The sequence below is a fragment of the Anser anser genome (genome assembly GCF_964211835.1).
Source record: "Anser anser genome assembly, chromosome: 3".
Classification (NCBI taxonomy): domain Eukaryota; kingdom Metazoa; phylum Chordata; class Aves; order Anseriformes; family Anatidae; genus Anser; species Anser anser.
This window is the reverse complement of record NC_139722.1, coordinates 93,887,787-93,903,829: the sequence shown is the minus strand read 5'-3', so window position 1 is coordinate 93,903,829 and position 16,043 is coordinate 93,887,787. Positions and strand designations below refer to the sequence as shown.

Below are 16,043 nucleotides of genomic sequence, written 5' to 3'. Positions count from 1 at the left end.
AGGTTACTATTTTTCTAGCATCCAGGAATTCTGCACATCAAACCAAAAGCAAAGAACTAGCCAAACTTAACCTTGTCCCTTCGCATTCTTCTTCCCTTCTCTGCCTTATAATGCAGATTCAAGCTTTGACTTTTTAAAGTTTTATTAATTTAATTCCCCTATTACCTGAAGTTATTTGTCTTTGATAGAGAATAGTGAACAGAATGTTTATTCCAGTGCTGGTTTATTCTCATATGAAAAGCTGGGTTTCTGTTTGAGAGGAAAGATTCCCCCCCACACCCCCCGATTCTTTTTCTTTTTAATCCATTTTCTTTGCTCTGGAATTCAATTCCCTAACCACAACCTTTGTGAAGCAGCTTTGTTCTCAGCTCTTATCTACATCATCCAAGCACATTACAATTACAGTGGTGATTCATCAGCCAAAAATTCAGTTTGCAGTGTAATAACGTATTGAGCCACTAACTACTTTCCTGATATGAATTAAGCCTTGAACTGGCACTGGGAGGTGACAAGGCAAACATATTCTGCATCAGGCAGAGCTTGAGCATCATCCTCATGTTCAACTACAGAAGAAATCATACTAATATGAACTGAAGGTGATAAATTAATTCTGGCTAGGTTCTTGTCTGGGAGGAAAGAACGATTTTCCTAATGAGATAAAGATAAAAGAAAACAAGGACCTTTAGGCAACTGGAATTTTAGCCTGTGAGAGACCCTAATAAATCAGGTGGTGCTTCTCTTTGTTAAAGGAAGTACCTGTTAGGAGACTGGGGGCCTGTTTATTTTTCTCTGACAAAACAGATTTTCTTGGTACTGCACAAACTCAGAATCATAACTTGAAAGAAGAATAAAATCCGGTGGTGAAGTACAAACTTTTTTTTGTTGTTTAAAATGAGTTAACACAAATCTCAATTGACCAGACTCAATTTCCTGAGTTGGTACTTACCCTGTTAGCCTGTACCAAGTAAATCATGCTGGCTTCAGCCACTGAGGCTATAGTGAACAGCTACAATATGGTCATTGCAATATCTACCTGATATTATGCTCCCAAAACCATACAACTACCAACTCTATGCCTTTTAGCTTTCAACATATGCTTCTCTGTAACATACACACGGGCCACAGTAGATAGTGTATATCTAAATGAGTACCTCCTGGCCAAGTAACGCAAATTACACACAGTAATCCACAGTATACTTCAAACAGTAAGGTATTCCATTTTGGTATTGATTTTTTAAAAAATTAGTTTTAAAACAACCAACTTCTACTCAAAGGGCTGTGACTAGGACATAGCATTTCAAGATTTTTTTTAAAAACTTTATTCCTTAAAACAGAGACCTACAAAAATCTATATCACTTTTCATTGTTGTTACTGCTGCTAATTTTATAAATAATAGCAGTGCGTCTCCATGAGTAAGGAAATCAAAAAAAAAAGTGTGCTTCAGACTGAATGTTTTTTTTTTTTTGACAAATGACTACCTTGATTTTAGCTGCCATCATTAAAAGCCCACTTTTACTGAAATAGAGATATATAAGTTAAACAACTCCACAATATTTCAGTCTTTCAAGATAATTTTCCTCAAAAACTACGGTATAGTTCATACTGAAAGATTAATTATGTAAGTTAGTTTTACTAAGTTCTGCAATTAGGAAGGAACACAAATACATAAAACATACTCTGCAGCAACAAAAGTACAGCTTGCAAAAACAGCGTTGCCTGCTACCTTTAACAACTAAAATGTTGACCACAGTTCTTTCTAAAATATAAAAATGCAATAATCCAGGATACACACCTCTTTGAAATTTGTCACACCACCTTTAGCAGTGGAAGTAGATTATTCTAGTCTGCTAATTGCATTCTACCCCATTAACTCTCACACGCTTACCTGAAAGCACAGATCCAGACTCTTCTGTGCTTTCTATTTTTACTTCTGTTCCTGCCTTTCAAATTTACCTACATTCTGTAGTCTCAAAATTAACGACAAAAGCACATGCTAATTTTTCTGGGTTTGTTGCTCTTTTGTTTTTTCACATCTCTGTTTGGTGGGAATTAAGCACTTGCATAAACACTTTCCTGTATGGATGTCAAAATGCTATAAAATAATAATGTCTTATGTACCATTTCTCAATACCATTCCCTTTCTAAACACGTTTTGAAGGTAGATGTTACTTCCCAGAAACAACCTACAAAAACGTACAGAAGAGCTACCAAACATTTTCCAGTTCAACTTTAGTAAATCCAAAACTTCAAAACAAATGCTTTATTACAAACTTCTAAGAAGGAATGCACCTAATAGCACAAATTAATGGCTTCTAAATGGAGGATCAATATCTTATTGTATTTTACACAAGAGCTAAAACCTCATTGCTGTAACAATGCAAAAAAAAAAAAAAAAGAGAGAAGGCTTTACAGATCAGGTTACCTGTCTGATCTGATGTTTTTAATAGACTATAAATCTGGCTACAGCCATTTCTGAGTCTCAATCACAATCGTTAAAACTGGAGATTAGAAAAGAGGCATTCTATGACTTTTTCAAAGGCATTTACTACCATTCTACCAATTCTACAAATATCTGTAAAAGGAGACTAGTTGGCACTTGATTATAAAAAAAAGCATTTTGATGTTGCTCTATATCATGATGGATTACTGAGATTAAATGATATATATTACCTTACCTGATACATTCCAACTCCTATGTGTTTGGGCTCAATTTTCACTAGCTCAGCTAATGGGTCTTGTACACGTCTAGCTATGGAAACTGAAAAACAGAATTAGAAAAAAATATTGTTTTATCTGAAAAATCACAATTATATAACTGGTTTTGCTAATTTTTTCAGCCTTCTACAAATTTAACTTTTTTTTTTTAACCTGGAAATTTTCACTATTCAAATAGAATATTTTTTTCTTTGCTAGACAGGAGATGAAATGTACATTAATGAAACTTTTTAATTGAAGAATTCATGCAAAGACTTAAGAAGATTTCGTACTGTAATCACAACATTAAAATCATTTACTCAGGCCACAGAGCTAGTAAACACAACTGTGTACAGTAAATTTCTCCCTCATCTCTATATTAAAATGCATAGTTAGCACTTAAAATTATAATCTTCAATCTTAAATCACAGATATATATCATTTGTGCATTTGTATTAAGAATGACAGAAATGGGGATAGGACAGAAGATGGCTGTGGCTCTTTGAAAGCTACTACCTTCAAAACCACACCCACAGCTGGCATTAGTCACACCAAGATGCTTTTTCTAAAGTTTATTTTACCTTTAAATTTATTTTAAAGGATATCAAGAGACAGAGGAAGAACAGACAGAAGTCAGGAATAAGAGTGTATATCCATTTGGTGGTTTGGTCAATGATACATACGTAATCTTTAAATTGGAAAACTGGAAGTATCTCACCTGTTATTTTGTTTATATAAAACAAGACAAATTACACGAAGATATGATTGTATGATATACAATTATATACATGATATATTTTTACATAAAACAAATATTTTATATAAAGTTTTACAGAGCTTTACTTTTTTAATATATATATACACACACATATATATAAGCTTTACTCAGAATCACTTATGTATTTACATTCAACAGGACCTTTTGAGATCATCTCATCCAACTCCCTTGCTCAAGCAAGGTGAGCTAGAGCAGGTTGCCCAGGACTGTGTCCAGCTGGGTTCTGAATATCTCCATGGATGGAGACTCCACAATCTCTCAAGGTAACCTGTGCCAGTGTTCGACCACTGTCACAATAAAGAAGTGGGGTTTTTTGTGTGTTCAGATGGAATTTCCTGAGTTTCTATTTGCGCCCTCTTGTCCTGCCAGTGGTCACTACTAAGAAGAGTTTGCCTCCTTCTTCATTCCACCCCGTCAGGCATTTCCATACATCAATGACATCCTTCCAAGCCTTCTTTTTTTTCCTCAATCCCAGTTCTCTCAGCCATTCCTTGTATGAAAAGAGCTCCAATGCCTTAATAACCTTTGAGGCCCTAATCTGAATGGCGATTACCACTACTGCAGATTGTTAATGACTTCAAAGCGCTTTGGAAAAGGATTCAACTAAACACTGATACTTGAAGCCAAAACAGTAAACCTAATGCCTATTTATTAGTTATGCAAGATTCTCAAACAAGAACTGCAAAATTTGTCAACTGAAGACATCATAATAGATTTCACTTCGAAGGATTTACTTTGAAGGATTTGCAATAGTAACTGTATAGTTAGCATGAAGTTCACTGCGCAGCCACACAAGACTCTTCATACTTTTTTTTATTTTCCATATGCTGACAATGGCAGTTTGCTAGCTCAGCTCAGAGAGCACTACACTGGTGACATCTGACACGCCTGCTTCTCTAACAGAGAAGTTCTGCATTCAAAGGCTATCATATATGCCTTCTCGTCAAAAATCACAAAAGGCTAACTAGTGCAAGTACAATTTTTATAGCTCACATAGCTTACTACAGAAATGCTTTCTTACAATAATCATATTAATTTCCTTGAAACACTAGTAGTACCTATCACCAGTCACCTAACAAACAGAACTGGAACAGAACACTAGTGAAAGCAGTATCAATACAAAACAGGAAACATTTAAAACTGTACAGGTATTTCTTCTGAATGCTTTTATGTCTCTGTGTACAATATTTATCTGCCATAAGTTATCTTAAACTCAATATCCACAGAATGTTCTACAGAATTTTCTTTTTAACCTAATAGAAAAGTTTCAAAAGCTACATTTTAGACAACTGAGAGCAACATATGTCACTGTCCACATCGCCTTTCATTACATCTTTTAAAAACAGGCAACTACACAGATAGGCTGCTACGGGAAATTTCCAAGCATAACCTTCTCTAAGGAATCTTAAATGAAAAGTAAAACGTGGACTCTTCGTTTCCTAACAGCTAGATTGACAATGCCGTCATATCCCTACGAGGCTTCCAGCAGAGGTGCAGGCCCTGACCCGGCAAAGCCCTTCAGCACAGATGCATGGCGGTAATCCCACCGGAGCCAGCAATACTCTTTGCATGCATAAAATTACACAGATAGTTAAGTGCTTTCCTGGATGATACAGGAAATAGTTCCAATATTGAAGCGTAAAGATCAATTAGCAGTCAGTTGTATGGTTTAAAGGATGCAGTTCCTACAGTCGTGCCAGCAGGACAGCTGACCTGCTGAATTTCCACTGAAGCCTCTATTTTACTCCAGAACACTTCAAATTCAAAATAAAAGATGGCACAATAGGGAAAACATTAAAGAGAGTACAGATTCTCTCCAGGCACAAATTCACTCCAACAGTGACTCAAGATGAACATCCACTGTCTCTTGCACAGACAAACCCACCTTTTCTTTGTTATATTAATAGCACACTTCAATAGATGTATCTTTTTAGGGGGCACTGAGGCTCCACTCCAGCAATTTGATCCATGTGGCTGGACTCTTGCAATGCAAGCAGAGCCTGGCTGAAATCATGAGGACTCTGCAGAAATGCAAGGTCTGCTCCCTGTGGACCAGACTGCAAAATCAGACAGTAAAACCTGATGGTCTTACATTGTCCTCATAAAAATTAAATCACTGTACTTCAAGCATTTTTCAGATTAAAATATTACAGTAATACAGATATTTATTAAAGGTAATCGCTTGTATGTTTTAAAGCCCATTTCAGGAACAGCTATTAACAATTAATTTTTAGAACACTAACGATGAAATAAAGTGGCAGTGCAGTCTCACTTCCACTGTTATTAAGGTATGCTTCATTTTTTCTAACAAACAACCAAATAAATAAAGCTCCATGATGGCATGCAGGGAAAAAACAGAAAATCAGGTTTCTCAAAAAATTATCTGCAGTACCAAATGAAGTTTTTGATATATCATTCACAAAATATGCTACTCTAAGTAAAATGGGAAAAACGTTATTCAATATTAAACAGAGCATTAGCATCAGGATGAGACGTCATTCTAGTAGAAAACAATTGCACACCAGATAGCTACAAAGCTTCTTCAAGTTGTCAATTAAGAACAAAACATTATTGTAATATTTGGAATGACAGCAACATATTGTGCTGCCATGCAGTAAATCCATGTAAAATTTAAAAGCTTGAGGGGACAGGATGGCCTAGGTGGTCCTCTGACTTTAATGTGGATTAACTTCACCTCCAAATACAAAGAGAAATAAAGAAGGTTACAGAAAGCATATTAGCTGAAAGACTGTCTTGTCATTAGGACCTTTTCTGTCATTTTCTAAGAAAGGTAATTTAACTGTTTGGTGGTCTCAGTTGACTGTACTATGGTTGTTTGACAAGACAAACCCTTCAGATATTTAAATATTTTTGCCTGCCAGTGATAACAGTGCAGCGGCTGAAAAGCTTGCATAAGAGTTGCCTGCACAACTCACATCAGTCTCAGACTCTAATCTTCATAGAAAATACAGAATTGTATTAAAACGTTTTGTTTCTTAGTAGCTAATGAGCAGATGTGCCCTCATGAACTTGCAAACATCCTTAATTATCTGACTACTCCTGTCTTAAATGATCAAATCTCTCAATTCCAAACTGAAAAATTTTAAATTAAGACTATTTTCCTCACACATGCACATTATGCATTTAAACTTGTTTTTTACTAATACTTTCTACAATAAGGAATATCATTTTTCACAGGGATTAAAAAGGAGAGTTTCCACTCTGGAAGACTGATAAGTTTTCAGTCAATTTTTTTTTTCAGACTGCAGACTATCCGTTCTTGACAGCAAGGGGGAAAGAACAACATAACAGCTTCCAACTGTTTCTCTAGAGGGTATGTGTGTGTATGTATGTATGTATGTGTGTACATATATATATATATATGTATATACACATACATACATATACACACACACGGGCTGTATTAGCTGCCAGCCCTAAATACAGAATTAGTGCTAACTTCTTAATTAGGCTACCTGCCTCTCCTCAGTAGTGGAATAGATATTAACCAATTGTTACAGCCAAAGCCAGATGTGCATACTATTTAAGGTGCAGGAACAGCTAGAAATCTTGTCAACTAGGCCACAAAAATATATTATAAATAGTTTCAAGTACTGTGCCTGCTTCAGGGGCAGCTTGCCAATTTTTATAGTTAAGACAACTATATATTAAAATGTTCTCTTTTTGTAGTGCTATATGCAAGAGCCACACCATAAAGCGAAAACTTAATGGCTGTAGATAAGGAAATTGTAAAAATGAGCCAGAAATGACTATGGGTGGAAGAAGAAGAAAAAAAAAATAATATATATATATATATATATATATTTATTCAGTTACAGTGGTATTCAAACGTTGCTTGCCACTACAAGAGGCAAATAATTTTTGGCTGAAGTCCCAGGTTTTATGATGATGGCATCTCTTTAAACACACATATAAATGGGTCTTTATATAAGGATAAAAAACATGTCCCCATCACTAACCGTGTCACTGTAGCTACCTCACAAATGGGAAAACTGATCTGTATTTTGAATCAATATGAAGATGTGAAGGCAGTGGGTAGTTTTACAATTATCTTTTTAAACAAATAACTATTTGTCAGCCACAAGCTACAAGGCTATTGCAGTTCAACATCAATTTTGTCACAAATAAGAACATTCTGTACTTTTATTATAAAACCTCAGTATTTTGTTCTTGAAAGAAAATGTAGCTGAGAAATCCTACAAGAACTTCCAAGTAATTCATCCTCCTCCGCCCCCCCATTTTTAAATTAACCTTTGCACCTTAAAAGTCTGTGTTGAAACAGCATATGTCAATTACAGAAGAATAATGTATTAATGTAATCAAAGACTAACTCATAAATGCATATGTAATTACTCTGAATATATCATATGAGGGTAGATATGGGAACATTACAACTTATTTAAATCCTTTTATAAAGCTTATTATTGTGTTCAAGATCAATTACTCTCCATAAGTATCCGCAATAATGTTTACTCAGTGATCGATTGTTCAGGTTTCCTGAGTCCTGGAAGCTTTCTATCCTGTTGACCTGAATTTCACCCTCCTTGCAAAGGATACAGTGAAACGTACAGTAGTCTTTTCATTAAGCATTCTTTCTCAGTAGGTCAGGAATTGTGACACAGTTTTGAATCCTCATATATCTTCTTGGTGGGTTTAAAGTATGCAATTTATTTTAAGCAACTGTTCAACAGCTGCATTTCATCCAAAATTCTTCTGTGGCAAGTGAGCAGGTTTTTGTTTTAAAAAGGTTACATTTTAGTTTACTTTTAACTCCATAAAACTGATAATCTGTTATTTGCTTAAGATTAATGAAATAATGAATGACAATATTCTATTTACTTACTACAAAAATCTTTAAACGAGACAGTTTGTATACAAAAAGCAACTAAGAAATACATCCAAAGATGAAATCCTCAGCAAGTGAATATTACAATGCAACTTTCTAAAACCAGTATTTTTCTTAGAAACACTATCTAAACCCACTTTCCTCTATTTTAGTATTAATAGTTTCTCTATCACAGGATGATAGTGGTTTTGGTCTTTTGTTTTGTTTTTTAGTTCAACCTTAGATGAGAGATATATAATTACCTAATTGGAGCCTATGTAATTTTTCCACCCTACAAATGGGTTAGTCATACAGGATGGTATAAATTCAGTAAACTCCTTCCCCATCTGCTCAGCGTAAAAGGTAGAAATTGTCAGTACGCTTTTCTCGTTCAGATCACTGGTCCTTATTTTAACCGCATCACCATGGCATTGATTACTATGACTACTAAAAGTGAAAATTACTTGAAGTTCTGTACTTACAGGAGTTATTCACTTATGTCAGCAACCTTTCATAAGTGACCAGAATGTTCTTTCCTATGCCTGTAAGAGCAGCAGCAGCTTTGGTGAACTGCACTGCTATATTAAAAGCAAAACAAAAACCTCCTCCAATTAAAGAGCAGCCTTGTACTCGTCATTCCTCCGGCTCAAGGCTTCAAAGAAGCAAAGCCTTTTAATGAAAATACATAGACAAACGCATGCATAGAGTTACATCCCTAGCAAGGGAAATAAACCATTTTCTAATCTAACTCTTTTATGCTAATAGCAACTGCCTTTACCAGAGCCAGGCCTAATGCGCTGCTTTGGGAGATTGCTTTTAGGCAGAACTAGTGGCGCATTTTCAGATTGTCCAGAAGTGCAACAAACGATGCTCTGTAAATAAAAGACAAAGTCCATCTGCTGAACTCAGACCCATCTGGGATATGAGAAATAGGTTTGTGAGAGGAAGGCAAGGTGAATATCACGTCTTTCCACAAATTCTGCAAAGATTACACATCACGTGCAAACATCAGCACATCTACAGAGAATGATGCTCAGTTAAAAGCTACACACACACACACATCTTAGCTTACTGTAAATACTGATCCAAAACAGCCAGAGAGAGGAGTTTTCACCGAGCTCAAAATAACCTCCTGTTTTAATTCTGTAACAAGACAGAAGCCTTGCGGAATCTCAGTGGATCTCGATTTTGCAGATAAGATATCAAACTCCTCCTGTCCACTACCATATTCTACTGCTTCAGAGGAAAAACAGTGCAGATTAGCAGGATGCTGGTGATTATATATCAGCTCTCATGCATGCCATCAAGTTTGCATGAATTGGAAAAATGTTAGATTCTTGTCTAGAATAACAAGAAAGTAAAGGCTGTCAAACATCTCCAACAACTGTGTAACCAACCATTCAGCACCAGCACCACTGTCTCACTGTTTTCCATTAATTTAAATCCATTTCTGTTTCTCAAAAACCTGATGTAGATGCTTGTGTTCATGCACAACTATAAGAGGCCCTATGATTTCCAAACTATCTGTAGCTATGGAATGTTTTTTTAAAAATCATTCAGATTTACTCTAATTTCTGTTTAAACAGTACAACCCAGTCTACTTTAAGCTTTAGACCAGCTTCTGGTCATTCTGCACATTGGTAGGAGCTGGGTCCTACAGGGAGAGAAGCAACAAGTCCTCCTTACCTTTTAGTGCTGTTCACCACCCATTTTGTTTCTGACCATTGCATCTGCTCCCTTCCAACAGTATAATTAAACTCCTTAAAAGCTACAGAATAAAGATGATGAAATATGGAATGCAATTTCAATTTGTTCACCTGTAATTGTATGCAACCCAACTAAACGAGTAAGATTTTGTAGCAGATGCAAAACGTTTTCAATGTACAAAAAAATTCAGAGCTTACTTTCCTTTCTTCTATGTCTTTCTGAAAACTTGTGGAGCTTGTACCAATCCTCTATGATTAGCTATAGAAGGAAGCTTCCACTTAGAAAGCAGCGTGAATGGTTTAACCGTAAGACTTCTGTCCAATAAAGTTTTTGAAAAATGACCTTCTCTCCTGAGTAGCCAAGGGGGAAGAGTGCTCTTTTAAGAATATGAAGAAATTAGCTCAAGTAGACATCAAGGCACTATGTCCCACACATCTAATCATCAAATTGTTTTACTTTCCTTAAGATAAAGTCAAAAGAAATTATATTTTTTTCTGATCTTTACATTCCATCTGCTGGCCAGTATGACAGCTCTGAACTGTATGTCTCTATCTTTAACAGCACCCAAGGGAATAAAGCCCTGCAGCATGACAGTCTCTAAGTCCTAACAAGCCCCAAAAGCCTATAAGGCTTTCTTTTGCAAGGAAAAGTGCAAGTGGTTTGCTGAACTTTGAGTGTACAATAATCCAATGTATTCTGCCCTGTGGAGAGAAGACAAGCAGATGGGATTTGACAATGCTAAAGCAAGCTGTGCTGTGTGACCTTTTGCTCTCCCAGACTCTTTATCCTCAGAAATCATCCTTTAGAAATAAAACTGTTTCTATACTGGATCATACCTGTGCATGCTGCGTGACACACATTCTTGCCCTGTTAGCACTCCCAAATCTTTTCAAAAAGTAATCTTAAGGAGCATTTTACCTACATTCATTATTTTACTAACAGGGTGACACAGCTATGTGGTTGGGGGAAAAAAAATGGGCACTTCTTGGATTTGCTGCATTAGATGAAGTATGTTATTCTTGTTTCACCATCTGAGAACAGAAGGGCAGATTAAAAACCAAATTCATTTGATCACATTCAGGTATGGAAGTAAATCAGAGGCTTAGCATGAGATCTGTTCTAATAAATGATAATACTTATGTGATGTGTGAAAAGACATAGCTCTCTTTACCACCACATCCCATGTTTAAAGAATTCTAACATTCAAGTTTACCTGCATGATTTTTTATAAACCAGTACAATGAAGTGTGTTAATTTATTTTGTTTTTTAAATAGTGAAAAAAAGAGACTGCTTATTTGTTAGAGCAGTCATGTAAAAATGAAAGGTAAATTATCAATTTAATGAAGTGAATTAATTCCTCATTTAATATTACTGAACATATATCCAGACCCGGGCTATTAACTATATAACTAGTAACTATTCACTCAGCATGGTGTTACAGCTACATCAAAGGAAAACTTGCACCCAGGTCCACTAAAAAAAGGCACAGGCAAATCTCAACCAAAGAGACCTGGAATAACCCAGAAGATTATGTATAAGTCTAATTATGTGTAAGTCACGATAAATAACTCCTACTTGAAGTTGCCATAAAAGTTAACCAGAGCTCAAATACGCAAAGTATTGCACAGATGGCAGCTCAGAATAAAACAAAACAATGACAACAAAAACATATCAAGACAGCCAGGTAAGTATTAATTCGACTGCTTTAAAAAAAAACTAAGCCAAAATTAAATATTTGACTCCTTCTTTAAGAAGATGGGCAGAGGACACAGGGGGACAGAAAGAAGAACTGCAGTCACCCACCCAGCCCCTCAGTTCCCTCACTGCCCTTCCACTAATCCTTAAGAAAGGTAGTCACAAAGCCTCAAGAGGACACACATTAATAAGTTTCACAAAGATGATCAGCATTTACAACTTGCTAACCACTCTTGTTAAGGTGCACGTTCTCCCTGACAAAAAATCCCACTCTGAATCAGCCTATTCTGAGGCTTCAGGGAAGGAGAATACAAGGAAACCTTTTATTCCCTTCTCTCTCAAGCTGCAACTCCCTACTGCAAGTTCATCCAAAAACCCCAGTGACTTGTTCTTTAGGTAGAACCCTCCTAATCTGCTGCAGCTGAACTACCTCAGCCTATCAAGTAGGAAATCCTTTTATTGCTCTGGCCTATAAGCCTCTTATCTCCCAATTCTGTGAGGCTGAGAAATAGCTGTTCTGCTCATTAATCCTACAATGACTGTCAGAAGGGGACATATACCTTCTCACTCTACTCAAACACAAATAACTAGGTTTCATCAAGTTCTTCACTATCTACTTAGTCAAATCTCACTCTACAAGATTTTATAGGAATTGGAATAGCAGTAGAGAAGCTTCTGCACTTTCATGAAATATACATAGTTGGTGCTGTAAAAATTTTAGAGAACTTGGTTTAATATATTGACAATAGAACTGATAAGAGGCCAGAAAGAGGAAAATTACCCACCTCTGGAGGTCAATTCTGAAACCATACAAACCCTACCCCACTGTCTGCAACACAGATACAAGCAAATTGCTTATGAAATGAGCATTTTGTTTTTTATCAACTAGGCACAACAGTTGTTAGAAGTGCTGTATGGATGAGTATGAAGTTTCTGCTACAGTTTATGCATATCTAATTAGTTTATCTGTCTTAATTATTATGGAGGTCATGGATGACATGGGTTTAAAGACAGCTCAAAGAGAATAAAAATAACCAGTTGAGTTCTTGCCTTAACTAAAATACCAATTAATACTCCCACAAAATGTTTTTTTTTCCCTCCCATACACTTAAGCAAAAAGAAATTACTACAATAATATGTACATTTATTTATTTAAGATTGGGATTGATGTCTTCTATGCTAAACAGCATGCAAATATGACAGATTTCACTAGATGTAAAAGTTGTCGTGCAATATGTATAATTTAATATTTTCCATTCATGTACCTGGATGGACAGACACAAGCTTACCTGTGTAATTAAAAAACAAACAAAAAAACCCTTCCATAGTTTGTGTTGAGAGAAATGTTAAAGTGGCAAACTGTGTTAAGATCACAGATATCTCACATCAGTTGTACCTTTTATTTTAACTATAAATGTCACACTTCATCATGCAGCTGTCAGCTTCTTTTAATGTGCTAAATGTTATCATGTAAGCACAGAACTTGACATGATGTAACACAACAATTAAAATAAAAAACAAGTCAGCTTTGACACCATGTCATTTTTCCATTTGCTGCAAATTAAAAGAAAGGGAAATCAAAAGTACAAAAGTAAAAGCTATTTAAGAAAAAAGTTTGCAAAGAAAAAAACAGCAGTTACTATTTCCCTCTCATGTTATGTCACTTTGTTATGTTCAGCCTAAAAAAGAAGTGTCCACAGCTTTCGTGCAGCTAATTACAAATTGACACCAAAAGACATCAAGAAAAATGTCTGAAGTCTAAAACTTCTCAAAAGATTCTGTTGTAATAAATACACTTCTCATTGTCAGTTCCATGAAAGCTGACATCCACGGAACTAAGCAATTATTTTTCACTTTCTATCCTACCCTTTTTTCAGTTTCTAACCACTGAGGTACTGCTGCAGCATGTTAAAAGAGCCGATGCTTTTCAAACCAGATGCAACAGCTTTTAAGTGACGCCTGAAGCAACTCCTGGTAATAATGGAGAAATGATGAACTCCAGATAATTAATACTGAAATGGGTTATGTATTACAAATTTGATTTACCATATTTTCATGCACAGTGCTAAATAAAAGTGCCTGAATGTTTCAGAAACTAACTCCTTAAAAAAGGGAAATGCACATCTGGAAAAGTAAATTGTTGTTAATAAGATTTTTCCTGTTGTAACATTTCTCTGTTCATTTACCTCAAACTCTAAAACCACGTTTAATATATCAGCAGCAGAAAAAAAGCTTGGGCCCAAGGGAAAGCTAGTGGCATCTGTCACAAACACAGAAATGTCACAGGTCTAACGTTTGCTCAGGCCATACCATGACACAAGCAAAATCTCTTTGGCCCAGGGAAGAAATGATGACAGCAGAGCCAGTTTGCAGACAGGAAGGAATGAGTCAAGCAGAAAGAGGCTAGAGGCCTGTCCTGGGAAGGGCTGATGCAGACATTTGAAAAAATTTCCTGTAAAACCGTTCTCTTAAAACATTGTATTAACACAAATCCCTTTTTCCCCTTTATGGAAATAAGAGGAAAGAGGAACATGGAAAATCCTAGGAAGTTTCACCCCCAAATAACTCATAACTTCAGAACTTCTTTCTGCTGACCTATTTTGATGCATTCCTAAGAATTTTCAGGCCAGTAGCCTGCTAAAGTTAAGATTAAGAACATTGTCATTTTGAGATTTATGTTAAGAGTGCTACTGCACTTTTAAGCCTACTTTATTTTTTTTGAGTATGACAGCAAATTACAGAAGAAAAAAGAAATGAAAAAGCTGGTGTGATAAAAACCAAGACCAAAAGACACACAAATAAAAATACACAAGTGAAGTAATACAAAACAACCTTAGACCTGCTTTTAAAAAGACATCTCCCAATAAACCAACTCCATGGGTAGTTTGGACACCAGTGAAGTTGCTAGGAATTTGATCTTTGAAGATCACTCTTTAACTAAAAACTGAAAATTATTAACACTGACTACACTGGTGTATTTCTAAAAATTAAAATTTATTATACTTGAGTAACATTTATGCTAAAGTGTATATATATATATGTACAACTAAATAGTATTTCTAGAGGACTATATACATCTACATGAAGACTTCAAAAAGCGATCACGATGAAGGCAAAGAAACTGACATCATCATACTTCAGAATGAACACATAACTGAATTCTCTCTTCTATTCTTACAGTTTTCCTAGCCCTTAAAATGTTTAAGTGCTATCACAGATATTTGTATACATACAAGGAAAAAAGAAGAGAGGAAAGGTCTTGTTCTTGTGGGCACGGACATATCCATCCGAGAAAGTTCATACAATTTATTTGTTATATTTAATCCCCCAAAATTCTACCGTACCATCCTGGTACGAAAGTAAGTCCACAGGGTCCTTTACGTTACAGGCCTTGGTAAAAGATGATGTCATTGATTTGCACACCTAGGACTTCAGATGTGAAGAATTCAAGTTCAGAAACAAAGGAGACAAACTCTTCATTTTCTTCTAACACATATATTTGATTATGTATACTTAATACTGTAAACAGTCTGAGAACTGTGTTCCGTGTTGAAATGGTGATAAAATGCAACAGACATCATACCTGCACTTCTAAGGTTAGGGTCTAGGTCTGGCATTTCCTTTGATGCTTCTGGACTCACACTGTAGATAGATGCTCCTGCTTCACTGACAATGCTGCAAATAAAATGGTAAATAATCAAAAAACATACAACTGAGAATAACACACCTGGAAGATTTATCAGTGTCTTAATTGAGTATTTGGATTTATTTTTTAAAGCTTCTTTTTAAAAAAAAAATAAATGAACTGAATACTTATAAAAGAAAGCTAGTACAAAGGGAAAGATCTCTATTTAAGCCATAACTCCCATCCCTGACTTGCAACATTCACTTTTTCAATTCTGTCTCTTTTATAAATATACACCGTATGTGATACCAACCTCTGTAGTATTCTTATCACAGAGAAAATGCACATGAGAAACAAGTGTTACTAGAAGTCAATAGACAAACAGGCTTCCAAAAACCAAACAAGAGAACAAAAACCTACCCATTTCATTAAAATCACCTGGATTCTGAAGTTTAATGTCAATTAAACTACTGAATGAATGCAAGTCATGTGTGCACACACCTTTGTCCAAAGCTAACTGCCTACAATACTCAGGAAAAAAACCCACCTCTATACAGACTGAGCCGCAGAACTGCGGCTCGCTCCTCAGCGAGCATTTAATACCGTCTTCTCCCTGCTCTAACTGCCATCCCCAAAGAAAAACACAGACTCGATGTCTTCAGTAATTTGAACTACAGTTTGTGTATCTACAGCACA

The 16,043-nt window shown here is 35.7% G+C and overlaps 1 protein-coding gene across 5 annotated transcripts in view; it reads right to left on the bottom strand.

Moving 5' to 3' along the window:
* Positions 1-16,043, bottom strand: part of SRBD1 (S1 RNA binding domain 1) — a 127,550-nt gene that overhangs the window by 49,860 nt on the left and 61,647 nt on the right. For all 5 annotated transcript variants that reach the window (XM_083829100.1, XM_083829102.1, XM_083829103.1 and 2 more), the window contains exons 16-17: positions 15,306-15,397; positions 2,677-2,759 (exon numbers count right to left, since the gene is read on the bottom strand). In XM_083829100.1, coding sequence (XP_083685226.1) covers positions 2,677-2,759; positions 15,306-15,397 — 175 coding nt within the window. The remainder of the gene's footprint in view (positions 1-2,676; positions 2,760-15,305; positions 15,398-16,043) is intronic.